Source organism: Sinohyriopsis cumingii, unplaced genomic scaffold (assembly GCF_028554795.1).
Source record: "Sinohyriopsis cumingii isolate HCF-2022 unplaced genomic scaffold, ASM2855479v2 utg000400l, whole genome shotgun sequence".
Taxonomy (NCBI): Eukaryota; Metazoa; Mollusca; class Bivalvia; order Unionida; family Unionidae; genus Sinohyriopsis; species Sinohyriopsis cumingii.
In genome coordinates, this window is record NW_028315895.1 from 334448 (window position 1) to 352070 (window position 17623).

At 35.6% G+C, this 17623-nt stretch overlaps 1 protein-coding gene across 1 annotated transcript in view; it reads left to right on the forward strand.

Annotated features, from left to right (window-relative positions):
• LOC149774181 (peroxisomal ATPase PEX1-like) overlaps positions 1 to 17623 on the forward strand; it is a 109685-nt gene that overhangs the window by 42360 nt on the left and 49702 nt on the right. The window contains exons 5-8 of the mRNA XM_089945712.1: positions 112 to 1124; positions 6769 to 6892; positions 7711 to 7927; positions 15299 to 15531. Coding sequence (XP_089801838.1) covers positions 112 to 1124; positions 6769 to 6892; positions 7711 to 7927; positions 15299 to 15531 — 1587 coding nt within the window. The remainder of the gene's footprint in view (positions 1 to 111; positions 1125 to 6768; positions 6893 to 7710; positions 7928 to 15298; positions 15532 to 17623) is intronic.

The following is a 17623-nucleotide window of genomic DNA, read 5'->3' on the forward strand; positions in this document are numbered from 1 at the left end:
TCTTAAATATTTACCTAGTAACAATAATATATGAATGTGTACAGATATGCTATAGAGAATTTAATAATTGATGTTAATGTTAATGTTTTTTGTTTTGTTGTTTTGCTCTAGGAACTGTTGAACCCAAGTCAAACTGTGTTGTGTTGACAAATGAAACGGAGGTCCATGTTTTACCAAAACTTAGGAATCAGTCTAGCATCCAACAACCAAACCAAGAACCCTTCACGAAGGCAACTGTACCAAGCTCAAAAGCACCATTGTCACCAGTGACTGAACGCCAACGCCAACTGATCAATCAAGAGATCAAAGACTTGGCTTCTGGGAATGTGAATTCAAGACACAATCTTCCCAATAGTTCCAGTAGTTTTTTTTCATCAGCAGTCCTATCATTTTTTGGTATAAGATCCAAATCTCTGCCAATCGAAAAATTGCCAGTTGTGAAAACAGAGGCCCAAAATGTAGGTCATTTTCCTCTTTCCTCACAAAAACCTGGGTTGAATTTGTGTTTAAGAGTCCAACAGATGTTATATGACACAAATTATAGCTCTTCTAAGATTCCTTCAAACTCGGGAAACTGTTTTCCTGACTTCAATCCAAGAGCTTTTCCCCAGCAGCCAAGCACAGTCTATGTTGATTTAACTGACCTTGAAAAACAGTGGAAGGTTAATAGGAATAATATCGATAATATTTTTTTTGCAAAATTGACAAGACTTCGATCACCAAAAGAGCAAGAGCAAGAAAAATCAGCAGCAACTGTTGGAAAAGGGAGAGCTAGTCCTCAAAAATTGAAAACTAAATCCAAAGAAACTGATGGAAATGGGTTAGATTCACCATCAGAGGAAGATGCCAAGAGTATAACTAGTGATAAAAAATCAGAGGAAGTCATAACTTGTGTTGTGAGAGTTATTGTTATTGATAATCGGAGGCAGTTTTGTAATGAAGATTATCAAGGAGCAGTGGAGAGTATTTTTGAAAAACAGACGCTTTGTAGGAATAGTGTGATCATCCCAGACTTACTTAGAAGGTATCTAAAGGCAGATGTCACCAGTCGTGTCTGGATTCAGACTGTGAAACCTTTTATCGTGAAAGCAGTTTCGTTTAACCTCCACATCCTTGGCAATGTTGTAAGTATAATAGCTTCCTCAGACCTACTCCATCATTAAACAATGGTCATCTGTCTTCAATCTTTCAGTCTTCAATCTATCCAGTATTTGGCTGTTTTCACTTATGTATTCATTACATACATTGTGTTGCAGTGTAAATTTGATGGGACATAATCCAGTGTTACTTAGCAACTGCAAATCAGGTTTGGGCTGTTCCATTAAAACATTCTTGGGACCCAAGGAATGCACTTTTAAAGTTAGGTACTCACCCATAGATGCAATTTAGAATTTTCTTTTCATGAACTGTGTGAAATCAGAGTACCCTGGCATATATTGTTTTTAAAACCACCTTCTCTGGTACCATGTATTTTTAAATGGAACAGCCCTTGTAAACATTGGTGTGATTATTGAGGAGTATAAGAGTTTATAGTCCCATGGCAAAGACTACCAAGAATTATGCCATCCATTTTTTGATGCAAAAAGTTAACATCCACTGAATGACTCAAAAGTTGAGTCATTCACAGTTTTTAAGCTGTGAGTGTCATAGACCAGAAGAGCTTATGGGATGGCCTGTTTGTCATCTGTCATCCACCCTCTGACCTCTGTCCATCCATCAGCACAAGTTTATTATTGCTGCTTCTTCTAAAGTACTTGAAGATTTGCCATGACACTTTAAACACACATTCATCACTATGTCTAGATGGACATAAATGAAAATAACAATGCTCAGACATTCAATATGGCTGCCACAATAGCCATTTTGAAAACTTTAATGCTACTTTTTCTGAATGTTCACATCAAAATGGGTGTTTACTAAAAGTCTCTTTCGATGTCTTATTGGTCCTAAATGAAAAAGGTGCCAATCTGATGTCCAGTATATCCACCATGGCAGCCATATTGAAAATGTAGTAATCAAAGCGCTTCCTCAACTGAAAGTCACATCAGCATAGGGTTTTCACTGAAAGACTTTTTATTATGTCTAGCTGGTCCTAAATTAAAATCATACCAACCAGACATCTATGCATCCATGGTGACTATAATTTATGAGCTGGCTTGGAATTGAGAGGAAAAGAAGTGATGAAAAAGACTTCATACATTCGTTATATCAAGATCAATCGCAAATGCTGCCAGTTATACCCTGTATTCATTCAACATAGGCAAACCACAAATAAGGTTTTGTTGATACAATTTTATTTAGTATTTATGCTGAATTTTTTTCTATTTAAGAAAAATGAATGCAACAATGCAGTCATTTTTAGAGGCTGCAAGAACAATCGCTCTTTATTGAGAACAAAAATTGAGAACATCAGAAACTTTATATTCAAACCAAAGAAAAACATCTCTTATTTTGTTCTTTCTTGATTATCTTTTATTTCTACCATAATTTTTTTGTTTTTATTTTTGGTTTAACGCCATTTGTGAGTGCAAGGTGGTTTATACATGGCAGCCAATAAAAATTGTGGAGGAATTTCTCATAGGGATTCAAATCTTTAAATGTTTTATACAAAAGAAGCTGGTTCACTTCATGTCAGTCTGTTAATTGTGTGTGTGTGTGATTTAGATTTTTAACGTAGCTTTAACAATTTTTCAGCCATATTGCTATGCTGTCTGCAGTGTGACAGTTTATAGTGATGTCTAGCACTGGGGCATCATGCCGCAGACATATAGCATGATGTCCCACCCAGCATCATGCAGTCAGACCATACAGACGCTAAGTTCTCATAGGTGAAAAAAATTCAGACTAGGCCAACCAGTCCTAACACTAACCTCTTTATGCTGAGCGCCAAGCAAGGCAACTGTTAGTACCATTTTTGTAAGTCTTTGATGTGACTCAGCTGGGGTTTGAACCCGCGATCTCCCGCATCCAAGGCGGACGCTCTAACCACAAAGCCACCAGAGCAGTCTGTTATGTGTTTTCTCTCATTGAAGTTACATATACATGTGTTGCTCTGTCATTGTGGTCATTGTGTTTCTGCATCTCAATCTATATCTATTAATTTACTCTTCTGTTTCCTTTTCCTTTCAGTTATTTGACTAAATTAAATTTTTCTTTTGTGAACACACGTTGAATCAAAACAGTCATTTCCCTTATTTATCTGCATCATGTGTTTGTGTGTGTGTGTGTGTGTGTGTGTGTGTTATTGATTCTATCCAGTAAGTAGTAATCTCTCTCCAGTTTCTATTTTTATTGTTGATGTGTTTTTATTTATATAAAAACAGTATGATAAAGCATATCAAATGAACATGAGATGGAAAGTGTAACATAAAACTACATTAATATACAGTACATGTAGTAGAGGTACTGTACATGTGCCATAGTTTTGCACTAGATTTTGTTCCTTTGAATACATTCCACAAGCACAATAATATTAGGAATATAAGCCCTACTACCTCCTCTATCCAATGACGAAAATTCATCTTTTCTGTCTATATAATGTGCACAAAGGGCAATAACTCTGGCTCACTACCTCCCCTTACCACCTGTAGGCAGCACTAGTTTAAAGCTACTGACAACATTGTTCAGTTTACCACCTGAACCCATTAGAATTTTTCATCCCATCCATTAAGGATTTTGTTATTTTCAGGTGTATTAATTATTATTCTATGGGTAACACTTTTTTTTAAATTTTGATTATAAGTTGGGAATTTTTTTCACCTATGAGAACTTAGTGTCTGCATGGTCTGACTGCATGATGCTACATTGTAATGGAATGTGTTGAAGTTTATGTTTGTGCACATTATTTATCACACCTAGTATAACGGGTATCTCTGGTGTTTGTAACACAGTTAAATATGCATTTCATCATTTCTTTTCTTTTCTTACTTTGTTGTTTCAGAATTAATGATGTTGACTTTGTAAGCTAAATGCAATAATGCAGAGATATAGAGAAATTTCATGAGGCATATCTCACATGTACCAAGTGTTCACCATAAGCTTACATGCAGTATTTGTGCCAGTTGGTCAGAGAATACATGGGCAACAGTTTCAAGGAGAACTACAAAAAACAGAGTAACATGCAAAATCAATCTCCCAATTAAACCTGGGAAGAAAGACATAAGCCCTGAAGCCCTCTTGTCATGACTGAAGTGGCATACTCTGACATATCACCAGAACAGTGTTGCCTCATGAAGATCTCCTCTCCTGAAATATGAACAGTCACAGTGAGCCTTGCCATTCATTTGTAATGTCTCTATCAAGGAGTCTCAGTGAGCCTTGCCATTCATTTGTAATGTCTCTATTAAGGAGTCTCAATGAGCCTTGCCATTCATTTGTAATGTCTCTATAAAGGAGTCTCAATGAGCCTTGCCATTCATTTGTAATGTCTCTATCAAGGAGCCTCAATGAGCCTTGCCATTCATTTGTAATGTCTCTATCAAGGAGTCTCAGTGAGCCTTGCCATTCATTTGTAATGTCTCTATCAAGGAGTCTCAATGAGCCTTGCCATTCATTTGTAATGTCTCTATCAAGGAGTCTCAATGAGCCTTGCCATTCATTTGTAATGTCTCTATCAAGGAGTCTCAATGAGCCTTGCCATTCATTTGTAATGTCTCTATCAAGGAGTCTCAGTGAGCCTTGCCATTCATTTGTAATGTCTCTATCAAGGAGTCTCAATGAGCCTTGCCATTCATTTGTAATGTCTTTATCAAGGAGTCTCAGTGAGCCTTGCCATTCATTTGTAATGTCTCTATCAAGGAGTCTCAGTGAGCCTTGCTGTTCATTTGTAATGTCTCTATCAAGGATATTGTTCAGGCAATTGGGTTGGCATGCACAGTCAACCGTCTTGAAGTTTTATTGATGAGACTTGGCTCCAAAACAACACACCTTGGATCTAGTAGGCCTAGTCTCAGTTGCACAAGCAGCTACCAGACCCAGCTGACATCAGCACAGCCCTCAGATTAGCACAGATTTTGCTGGATTCATCCAGAAATTGTATGTGGTACGAAGATCTCATTATTTCTTTTTTCCTGACATAAACCACGTCGCCTCACAATTTGAAGAGTTTGTTAGCCTTCAAATGAGGAATCCAATATTCTCCCTTCAGAAATGGCCCAAGGTGTAGGTTTGATGCTCAACATTCCATCCACGTATTACCTTTTCTCCTGGCATTACTGTTATTGGAGAATGCATTCAAAGGAGAAGGCAAATTTTTCAGTAAATTATGTTGCTTCTAAAATACTTACCTGATTACATTAATTTTAATACCCTCCCATCCTCCCCACAATGTGAGCATCCTGTCACACAATGTTGCACTCAACTTGAAACAAGTGCAACCTGTTGGCTGCAAGGTGATGTAATACCCAAAAGTTATTGCTCTTTGACTATATAATATGGGCAGAAAGGATGAATTTTTATCTTTGGGTTAACTGGATGCAGGAGATAGTAAGGCTTCTATGCCTAAAGTCAACATGATCAGGTAATTATTCTAGGACAAACATAATTTACAGAAAAATTTGCTTTTTTGTAATAAGTTTTAGATGGTATAAAATGAGAACAAGATTTTAATCAGTATTTTATTTAATTTTATTATTCTTGAAAATGAAAATGCTATTAAATGTGAGAAATCTGTTCATTGTTGAACAGTCTTGCAATTTCCAACCTTAGTTATGTTTCTTTATAACATTTTTTCATGGGTGTGCCATATTATGTTGTGATAGGATACTATTGTTCAGACCTATCTAAAGTCTATCCTTTCTCAGAAACCATTGATTTTCTTCAAAAGTATATGATATCAGCTGAACAATATGGTATGTAGCACATGAAAATAGGTTTCAACTTAATCCTTTCTTTGCCAGATGCTATGTTAAATTCAGGGTAAAATGGTTTTCCTTGGGAGATATTTTCCTCCGATATTCACAGCACATGGAGTACTTTGTTATCCTCCATGCATGGATGTCTGTATTATCAACAATACAATGAGTACTGTGTTATCTTCAATACATGGAGTAGTGTGTTACTCTCAATACATGGAGCAGGGTCTTCCATTAGATTTTAAGTTGGAGGGTAAGTTGCCAAAGTAGGCAGGGGGTTGGGGGTGGGGACCTCCCCCATTGTGGATACTAGTTGTTTTTTAAGTAGCCAAGTGTAAAGTAAAAGTAGCCAGGTAAATCACCTGATTCCTGGCTGATAAGGTAAGCCCTGATGGAGTGCTGTGTTTTCCTCAATACATGGAGTACTGTTGTACACAATACGATGAGTAGTGTGTTATCAATAAATGGAGAACTGTTTTATTCACATTAGATGGTTGTTAAAGCTACGTTAAAAATCCAAATTACACACACACACATACACACACACACAAACACACACACACACATATACACACACATGACATGAAGTACATTGAACCAGTGACTGCACTTTATCTTACATCTTTTACCAGAATGTTGGAGATAATTGCTTTATGCTATTTCCGGTCAGGAATGTTTGAAGACAGGATTGCAAGTGAATTCTGAAAAATGTTCTTGTGCTTTTATGTGGCTTTTCTTTTTTGCTTTTGTTTTAAATGTAAAATTCATTGAATTTATCCTTGCTAATTTTCACATAATTTTTCAAGAAAAATCTTGAAAATCTTGCTATTGCCAAAATTTTGCTTTTTTTGGCAACATTTATCTTTTATTAAAAATAAATAAACATATTTTTTTATATATACATTTGATTTTTCAGCATAAAAACATCACCACTGAGATGATCCAAAAGGCATTTCGTCATTGGCTGGCCCAGGTGGCTGACTATAGGCACCCCCTTGTTGTCTTTCAAGGGCTTTTTGTTTCATTTCCAGTGTTTTCTGGTAAGATATGGCTTCCTGTATACCTGAACAGAACTTTTTATTCGATTATGTAGATCCCAATATATATGTATGTATGTATGTATATATGTATGTATGTATGTATGTATGTATGTATGTATGGATGGATGGATGGATGTATGTATGTATGTGTGTGTGGATGTATATATATATATATATAGAGAGAGAGAGAGAGAGAGAGAGAGAGATCATATAAGTGTGCAAATATTTCTAATTACATGTTAAAGTCCTATTACATAGCCAAGTACTGAAATATACATTAAAGGAGCTGTATTATATTTTCTTGAGCCTCTTGTGAAGGAGTGGAGCTGACTGTTTGATATACATCATGTGCTAAATTATATAATACATTTGCATTAATACTTTTGAAGAGGCTACAAGGAGTGGAGCTGACAGTGTTTAATATACATCATGTGCTAAATTATATAATACATTTACATTAATACTTTTGATGAGGCTACAAGGAGTGGAGCTGACAGTGTTTAATATACATCATGTGCTAAATTATATAATACATTTGCATTAATACTTTTGAACAGGCTACAAGGAGTGGAGCTGACAGTGTTTAATATACATTATGTGCTAAATTATATAATACATTTGCATTAATACTTTTGATGAGGCTACAAGTAGTATGAGGTAACTAATATGAGAACAGTTTCAAAATATTAATTTATTTTTGTATTTGGACATATATACATATACAGAAAGTAATTTCCTGCAAAGTAAATATACCAGGAATGGTTGGCATTTATTCACAACTAAGATCTTGTTAATTTTATACTTTCTAATTCTTTCAGAAAACTTTGTTGAAGGTCAATTGATTTTCACCCACAATTTTGAGCAAAGGGAGGAGAATATTGCTCTTCTTTACCAGTCTGTTCTGAACTCTACAAGTTTAACGGTGATCAGTAGCAGTAGAGAGATTCTTCATACCACCATCAGACCCATGCTTGCCTACACAGGAGTGTCCAGTTTTGACCCTTATAAGCCTACTGTAGAACTTAGCAGTCTGGGGTATCAATTTTATTTGTATCCGTATTACCTTAATTGTAGTACACCTAAAAACATGTTGCTCTTTCTGTTTGATTGAACATCAAAGCTTGAAGCAAGATAATCCAGTATATACTGTTGAAAACATTGAAGCCAATATCATGGCATGAGACATGGAACCATGGAGAATCACATTTTGACCTTTGTAACACAATATTCGAGATTGTATTAAAAATAAGATAACAGTCATGTCTTTGAGGACTTAGTAACATTAATGACAGTGTTACCATCTCTCATCCAGTCCCACAAGAAAGACAAAAAAATGTTAACATTTGCATCTGTATGTCTTGTTTGCAAAGGGAAGAAACTCATTCAGATTAATTCCCTTGCCACCACTAGGTGTAATTCAGCATTTTAGCTTAACTTTTGACTTTGCTGTCAAACACAGTATCACTGATACTCACTGTTTTGTACATTGTATCTTTTGGAGACTCCTTCAATTTAGTTTTTATTGTTATTACTGGTAATGTTGTTGATATATTGTGCATTCCGCTTTGGTTCTCTGTAATGTTTGGTGTTTTCATTGACTTGTTAGATAATGAATGGTGTTTGAAAATGTTCAGCATCTGCAGCTTATGGTCTCTGAGGACACACCTGAGAATGTCTCATTGGGTGCTCTTCACTTTGCATTGCCTGTCAAGAATGGTCTGAGGGACATGGTACATCATCTTGCAGAAAAGTCTTCAGCGACAGATGAGTTAATACCAAATGGTACATCATCTTGCAGAAAAGTCTTCATGGACAGATGAGTTAATACCAAATGGTACATCATCTTGCAGAAAAGTCTTCAGGGACAGATGAGGTAATACCAAATGGTACATCATCTTGCAGAAAAGTCTTCAGGGACAGATGAGCTAACACCAAATGGTACATCATCTTGCAGAAAAGTCTTCAGGGACAGATGAGCTAATACCAAAAGTATGGACAGTGGCCTTTTGAACCCACCTCCTTTGAACTACTGTCTAGAACCTCTCTGATTATCTTTTGCAAAAACCTGCCTTCTAGTCACCAACAGAGGTCTTTTAATGTGACTACTCCTCTTGAGCAAATTGTGGTATTGACTTAAGGTATTGGCTGAAACACTTCTTGGTTCAAAATGGAAATTGTGTTGATTTGACCACCAACATAGCTGTTCTTTTCCAAAGGAGTTTGCAAACCATACATAACTGACCTAAGTTCAGGATAGGGATGCCAAGATCTGTTCTCAGTTTTGTGGCAGGCCTAGACCTCCTTCATAGTCATAGGGCTTCTAAATGTTCCAGAGGTTAACTTGCAGGGACAATATGTACTTGTTCACGACACTTCTGTAGAGTTTGAATCTTAGTCCCAGGATATTCTTGTAACTAGGGATAGAGTTATATCACATTTCAGAACAATCTCCACATCCATGACATCAAATTATTTATACCACATTCTTCACTTATCTCAGAAGGGAAAGGGGAGTCCAATACCCAGACCTGTGCCTTCTTGTTTGGGATATTGTCAGATAGTAACAAATTGACATTGATGTCTACAACATCCCAGGCACTTTCAGTGTCTCAGCAGACTTGCAGTCCAAATGAAGTACATTTGACTCAAACAGAATGATCCATTCACACTTGGTCATCAGTTGATTCTGAAAATCACTGTTGTTGACTTCATGTGGATCTCTTTGTGACTGTGTGGAATGTCACACTCCCAGCTCTTGTTATCATCCATTTCAGATCCAAAAACCTAAACAGTCAACACCGTTTCAATGAACTGAAAAGGTCTCGCTGCATATACCTTTCTTCCAACCCCTCTGATTCTCAGGGTTATTTAGAAAGCAAGGGAATTCAAGTTCACACTAAACTTAGTTACGCCTACAAGTGGTAAAAATCATGTATTAACAACCTCCTGAATCTAGCAGTAAAGATTCCCATGAAAATCATGACTCACTTGCTGAAATAAATTTACAGTCATATTTTCAACCCTAACCCAGGAACATTGAATATGTACACCTGATGCTCATATCTAATAAGCCCACAAAAGAAACATTTGTGAAAGCAATGGTTGACATAACTGCTCAGAGAAGACCCAGTAATTTTGATAGCATATGGGATGAAAATGGGGTGGCAGACCAGCAATTCTGTCACACAAGCCTTGGTACTACAGATACCATAGCTTATGTCTGGTTCAAGCGCAATCAGAACTGACCACCATAAGGCTGTATCAGCACTTTATGAACGAGTTTAAAAGCCAGACATATTTGAACTTGGGGTCAAGTCAAAGGTCATTGCTGCATGATTTTTTTTTTTTTTTTCTTTTATTAACCCCGTAATAGGTTGACCAATGGGTCGGGGAACCATCCCAGGGTCACCTTACAATCAAACATTTCTGGTTATCAGATAATCTAGGGATAATAAATATAATCTACAGAGAAAGTAAAATAGAAAAACACACACACACGCACGCATATACACATGCATATGGCACACAATCTAGGTGACATGGCTTTTGTGATATTACAGTATTTTGTTCCTGTTTACCCTCAAGTCAGAGACAAGTTAAATGTTCATTGTTGAGGTCCATTTTTGAAGAAATTGGTCCTCTTTTTTATTTACCTTAGCAGTGTATTTTTCAATGTTCTTATACATTGCAACTATTTGCTTAAAAGCAAAAATACAAGGATTTTTCATATTGAATCTGCAAGTATAAATATAATATTTTGCCAAAATAAGCAGAAAATTACCCAAACTGTCCAGTTGTTCACTTCCTAAAAATGTTTCTTTTTTGGACAGATGTACAATATTTGGGCAAAAAGGTGCAAAAACTTCAATAAAACGGTACCAAAACTGTGAAGTAATACTGCAGTCATAAAAGAGATGCTCAATACTTTCAGTTTCACTCTTGCAGAAAGTACATTTGTTGTCATCAAATATGTTAATTCTTTTAAGAAAATCATTAGTAGCGATTACTCTGTGGATTAATTTAAAGTTAAAAGAGATCAACTTGGTATCCTTGGTACAGCATTTTGCCCGGCTATATATATCAGACCACTCCTCACTACTTATATTTTTATTAAATAATTGCATCCAAGTTTCTTGCTTCGCAGTGTGTTGCCTTTTAGCTTCCTGTAAAAGATCTTTGTAAACAAACTTGAGTGAATCTTGTTTTCGCAAGTTCGTTATTTTATCCTCCTGCTTATCAAAATTATTATGTACTAGGTGGTTTTTTATGGCATCTTTCCATGCTTTAGGAATTCTGGATATTAAGGAGAAGTATTTCAAGAAATCATCGCTTCCAGTTTTTTGTTTTATTATCTCAAAAGGTATTAAATTACCGTGAACATCTACTAGATCGTTCAGAATTTCAAAACCAGCTTCTGTCCAGGATTTGTATTGATAGATCATTTTAGGGGGGACAAAATTTAAAATACTCATGGATAGATACTCGTTAGGACTTTGCGGTTCTTCTTTCCATTTAGATACTGCCAAAATTACATCTCTCCAAAAACTGTTTTTAATAACCTTACAAAATTCTTCTAATTTCCTTCTCCCTAAATTCCAAATATCCTTTTTATTTCTGAGTATAGTTGTATTGACTAAGTTCTGCCACGTTCCATTTTCCTTTTCCAGCAATCTTTTAACCCATCTTATCTTAATATACCTAATGAATGAAAATATGTGTATCATATTTAGTCGTCCCTCGTTTTCTGGGGAAACTAGTATATCATGTTTTATTCTCTCTACTTTTCCACCCCATACAAATTTTTATACTTCATGTACAGTCAAACCCAGTTATCTCGATTACGTCGGGGGTGTAAAAAAATCGTCGACATAACCGGGTCCCGAGATATCCGGGTTCATAAAAACCGGTAATTTTAAAAATGTCCTTGAGCATTACTCCTGTCTCTTGCTGGTGTTTACTGGAATCCCCTCCCACTGCATGTTACAATAAAATAAACAAAACGCTTAATTGATAATAAAATGAAATGAACTAACCTGGTGTTGTTATCATTTATTCCTTTTTTATCATCATAAGTAATTTATTAAAGAAAAAATATATCTATGAACTCCTTATATCACATGTAGCGTATGCATCCATTACTGTAGTGTGCATCACTTATGTCAGATAACACACGACGCATTTTTATAATTGATGTGAATATTGAAAAACAAATCATGTTTGGTTGTACTCAGAGGTTTGAATATGTTATCAGATTGAAAAATGGATCAAAGAAAATCACAAACGAGAGAGTGAGAGAGAAACATCCACCGATTGCTTTCAGGCACCCGCCATTCACGCATAACGCGGTGTTAGGTGCAAAATAACCAAGATTGTATTATATCCAGGTTAATATATGACAGTATCTCGCAGATAAAGATCAATAAATGTTTTTGAAAATACATGTACATGTACATTGACTGTGAGTGCAAATGACACTCCTTTCGCTAGCATGGGTTACAAAGAGTATTTATTAAAGCAAGTTAATGTTGAGTAGACTACTTACCCCGCAGGCATCAATGCGAGTTTGTATCAATTATGATTCCAGATGGCAAATAAATAGATGCGCGGGTGGTGAATAAACACATCCGGTAGCGAGCAGTAAACTAATTCTTTGAACTTACCGGCAGGATATCAAATACAAAGGTTATTTTATTTATATTTATTTTATTTTCTGTGAGATTGACGTTAAAAAGTTGCATTTCGTCGAATTAAGCGGGTCCACATGTTACTTCGGACCGAAACTTATGCCCGACATAACCGGGTTATCGACTTAACAGAGGTCGAGATAAGCGAGTAAAAAATAGCATAACAAAGAAGAATTTTTTCGGGACCGGACCAAAACGCTCGACATAAGCGGGTTGTCGAGATAACCGAGGTCGAGATAAGTGGGTTTGACTGTAGTTTATCAACACAGTGACTTGTACAAATACAAATGTACTTTGACCACACTTTGCATTTAGTTGCATTCCAATACATAAGTTGATAGTCAGCACTCTAACTAACATTTTTTCTGTGTAATAGGGGATTTCATTTTTGTTTGTAATTTGTATATTATCCTCTCACTGTTGGCAATATTTATTCCCATACTTTAGTGGCAGATATTGTGATACCCACTGTATGTCTTTAAATATGTCTGTTTACTCTAGCTCCTTCTAAATCACTTTGGTAATTCAAGAAACTTTGTAGTTATATTACGCTTGGAGTGACTATCTGCAGGAGCAGTGTAATCATTTGATCCAACCACTGGCGTCAATCATTCAATCACACTCCTGGTGTCAGTGGAAGGTGGTCAGGGTTAAAAAATACAAACATGTCAGTTACAGTGATATTTTTGAATATTTTCTGAATAAACCATATATGTAGTCACAGTAGAAGGATGTATCATATATGTAGTCACAGTAGAAGGATGCATCATATATGTAGTCACAGTAGAAGGATGCATCGTATATGTTGTCACAGTAGAAGGATGCATTGTATATGTAGTCACAGTAGAAGGATGCATCGTATATGTAGTCACAGTAGAAGGATGCATTGTATATGTAGTCACAGTAGAAGGATGCATTGTATATGTAGTCACAGTAGAAGGATGCATCATATATGTGATGAATTTTGCATTATGATCCCAGGATCAAGAAAGGTGGAGTTTGATGGGGATTTATATGCAATGTAAAGGAGTGGGTTTTGTGGTGGCAGGCCATAGCAGTTGTTGTATTTGACTTTTTTATTATTTAAAAGACACCACCTATCTTGAGAGAACATGTTTGTAATGCAATAATTCATTTATTTTGGCATCAGTAGACGTGGTCTCATAAGACAGGAAGAACTATATAGAGAGTTTCCACATTTGCACTATTTATGAAAAATGTAATTATTTTATTATATATTCACTGAGCTGTTTTGAGGATGCCTATATATATATATATATATATATATATATATATATAATATATGGAATCGTCCTTCAATTTTGAATGGTCAGTTGAAGTGAAATAAACATTAAATATAATCCATAATTCCTACACATATTCAGATTTTTATGGGACATTTAGATTAAGTCAGATTATAGGAAACATTTAGTTTTTAATGTGTGATTCAGTTGCAACCAATAAAAGTTACGCAGACTTCATAAGTATATAAATTACAGCATATATCTTTTTAGAAGTGGGAATTCAAACTTTTGACAGCTTACGGTGCATACTGTTTTGATAAAATGGAATCTTTTGCAACACATTTACTATTTGAAAATTGTGTTTGCAAGCAATATATCAGTCCTGTAAATCTTCTAGTGAGCATTAGCAATCCTGTTTAATCTAATTGTCAATTTTAAACCATTCTCAGGACTGTTAAAGGAGTTAATTAAGTTCTGGAAATATGATTTAGACATGATGTCTGTGATAGGTTAATGAATACCAACTACAGGCAGGAACATAGGTTTTTCAGTGTTCATTGTAGCTGTTGTATGTGTGTGATTTGGATTTTTAATGTAGCTTTAATAATTTTTCAGTCATATCGCTACGATGTCTGCAGTGTGACAGTTTATAGTGATGTCTAGCACTGGGGCATCATGCTGCAGACATGTAGCATGATATCCCACCCAGTCACATTATCCTGAGACCAGACCAACCAGTCCTAACACTAACTTCTTAATGTTTTGCGCCAAGCAAGGCAGCTGTTAATACCATTTTTGTAAGTCTGGTATGACTCAGTCGGGGATCGAACCCACGAACTTCCATTTCCGAGGCAGATGCTCTAACCACTAGGACACCACAGCGGTGTGTAGCTGTTGTAGACATGATGTCTGTGATAGGTTAATGAATACTAAGTACAAGCAGGAATTCAGGTTCCAGTGTTCATTGTAGCTGGTGTAGACAAGATGTCTTTGATAGGTTAATGAATACCATGTACAGGCAGGAACTTAGGTTTCCAATGTTCATTGTAGCTGCTTTATGAAGCAACTGATCACTGTGACATACTTTGCATATATGTGTTATTTTCTTGCTCACAGCTATAGAAATAATGTTAACATTTTTTCCCATGTACTTCTCAAACAAGAAGGAAGTTTCTATTTAGTTATTTAGAATCAGTCTTGTTCCCTCATTACTTACTAAGTCTTTTTGTTCCTAGTATAATTTAGGACCATATTACTGAGTCTGTTTGTTCCCAGTATAATTTATGACTTCACTACTGAGTTTGTTCCCAGTATAATTTAGGACCTCAATAATGAGTTTGTTGTTCACAGGGTAATTTTGATCCTCATTACTGTCTCTATTTGTTCCTAATTTTACATGGGCAGTGAATTTCCAATTTTATGTTTGTAGGTTTTTTTTATGTCAGATTCTATAATCATGTGTTTTTCTTTTCTTACAGTGGTGTATCCATTTTAGCAGAGAAAGCAATATCTCACCTTGAGATTTGTTTTGCATCAAAGCCCCTGAATGAGAAAATGTTCCTGACCACCCCAGGGCTTATTAATGGAATGCTTCTCATCACAGGGGTCAAGGGATCAGGCAAAACATCACTGGCTCATGCAGTGTTGAGACAAGTGGCAGACGAACCAAATTATGCCCACACTGTAGTGGTGGATTGCAAGCCTTTACGTGGTGAGAATACAAAATTAAGCTGCCTTGCCCAGGTTAACAAATACTGAATCATAGGTATCACTGTGCATTACTTCTGCAAACACGCAGGAGAGATTATTTGAATTTAGTTTTTTCTAATCAACATATATTGATTGTGCTTGAGCTAGAATCAAGTTCATATCCTGATTGGTTCATTCTTTAATCTGTAGCTTCTTAATCAAATACATTCTCCAATTATATCTAGTGATAACCGATAATCCATGTTAACTGTTTTGTGTTACGACTCTGTCATCATAAACTAAATAATAGAAAGAAGCAAAAACCACGTTTTATAAAACTTAACAAATAATTCAGTTATCAAAGTTATAAAATGAAAATATATGAAGAACTTACAGTATTCTGAATTTAATCCAAAAAGGACCTTAAACAGTTATTTTCAAGTCCAAAAGAATCGAATGTTCCAAACGAATTTCAGATCCTAGAATGCACTGGTCTGCCAAAAGTCCTGAATGACATTGTTCTAAACTATTTTGAATAATTCACAACTGTCCCAGAATATTTTAGTCCAATGAGCACTTTGTAGTTCCAATGAATAATGTAACAAATATTTCCTCTCAAATAATATCTAACCATGACATTAAATACGTCTGAAGACTGATGTTACAGCAAGAAAATAAGAAATAAAACTGTCTAAAATTGTCCAGCTCCATGTACTTATATACAGGCATAAAGTGTGAAAACACATTTTGCTACGCTAGCTATGTTACTCTTTGCAAATATCCCACATCGTAAAAGAACCCACCTGTCTTAACCCATCCAATGTAAAATAACTGAATTCTTCTAAGAACCCACCAGCCACCACCGGCCACTGAGAAATTACTCCAAAGTTATGAACAGGTTTTATTATTAATATTATTAATAATGACCGTAAATACTTATGTCAAAAACTGTTTTTAGATCCTATGCAATCTACATTCTTAATATCGTAAAATAGGGCTTTATACATGTGTACAAATATTAATTAGTATCTTGAATATAGATGATCATTACAATTTATAGTCATGAACAAAAAGTATGCATAATATAGACACAATCTTATACCTAGAGTTTTAAAAAAATATAGATGTACATAACATTTGATTAAAAAAGAAATTTTTTAAAATTTTAAAATTTTCAAAACTATTTGACTTATAGTAAATGATATTGATTATTAATTGGAATAAATAAATAAAATTATGTTTTCCATTAAAATAAGTCACATTTTTTTCCCCCAGGTAAGTATGCACATTCTTTTTCTTACTAAATTTACTGTTGAGAAATGTTTTGCACTTTGTTTAGCTTCGTCATCAAATAAGCTAATCACTGCCATCTGAGTTGCCTGCTCTGTGGTCTCCAGCACCTTCCTTTCTTGTAAAATTTATGTTGTATATAAACATGTATTCTTAGTACTTTAACTATATTTCTGAAATTTTCTCTGATATTTATCTTCCACTTCATAGTTAGGTTGGCTTGATGCAAGCTTCCAAATTTCACATGTATATGCTATTTTCTTGCTTTCTCCAATTAAATGTATGAGCAGTAATGGTCAGGATTAAATGTAGGGTCTATAACAGATTTAGACTTGTGGAAGAGAGTCCCATGTTCAAATATCTAGTACCCATCTCAGACCTTTGATGACAGTCAAGTGAATATCTGGAAATCATGATATCCCAGCATGAATGCACCTCCAGCCATGTTCATCATCTTCATCCACCTGCTCACTAGCTCGACCATTTGACACCTTGGCAGGAGACTTCCTTGTCACCCAACTCTTCTGCTCTCATTGACCATCTTCCTTCCGCAATCAGATGATGTCCAGAGAAGATTTAGCCTTCCACTCATCCATTAAAGAGGTCCTCCGGGTGCTGCCTGTAAGATTTCTGTCAGTGGCATCTTACAAGATTCCTGTACAGGTCAATTTATTAACCAAGAATGACCAGACTTAATACATTCACTGTGTTACACTTCATGGTATGGCTTCTTCAAGACCCAAGCATCAACATGCCTTTCCATCTGCAACAACAGCTGTCATCAAGCTTCAACCTAGCCTTCTACAAGACACACATAACAGTCT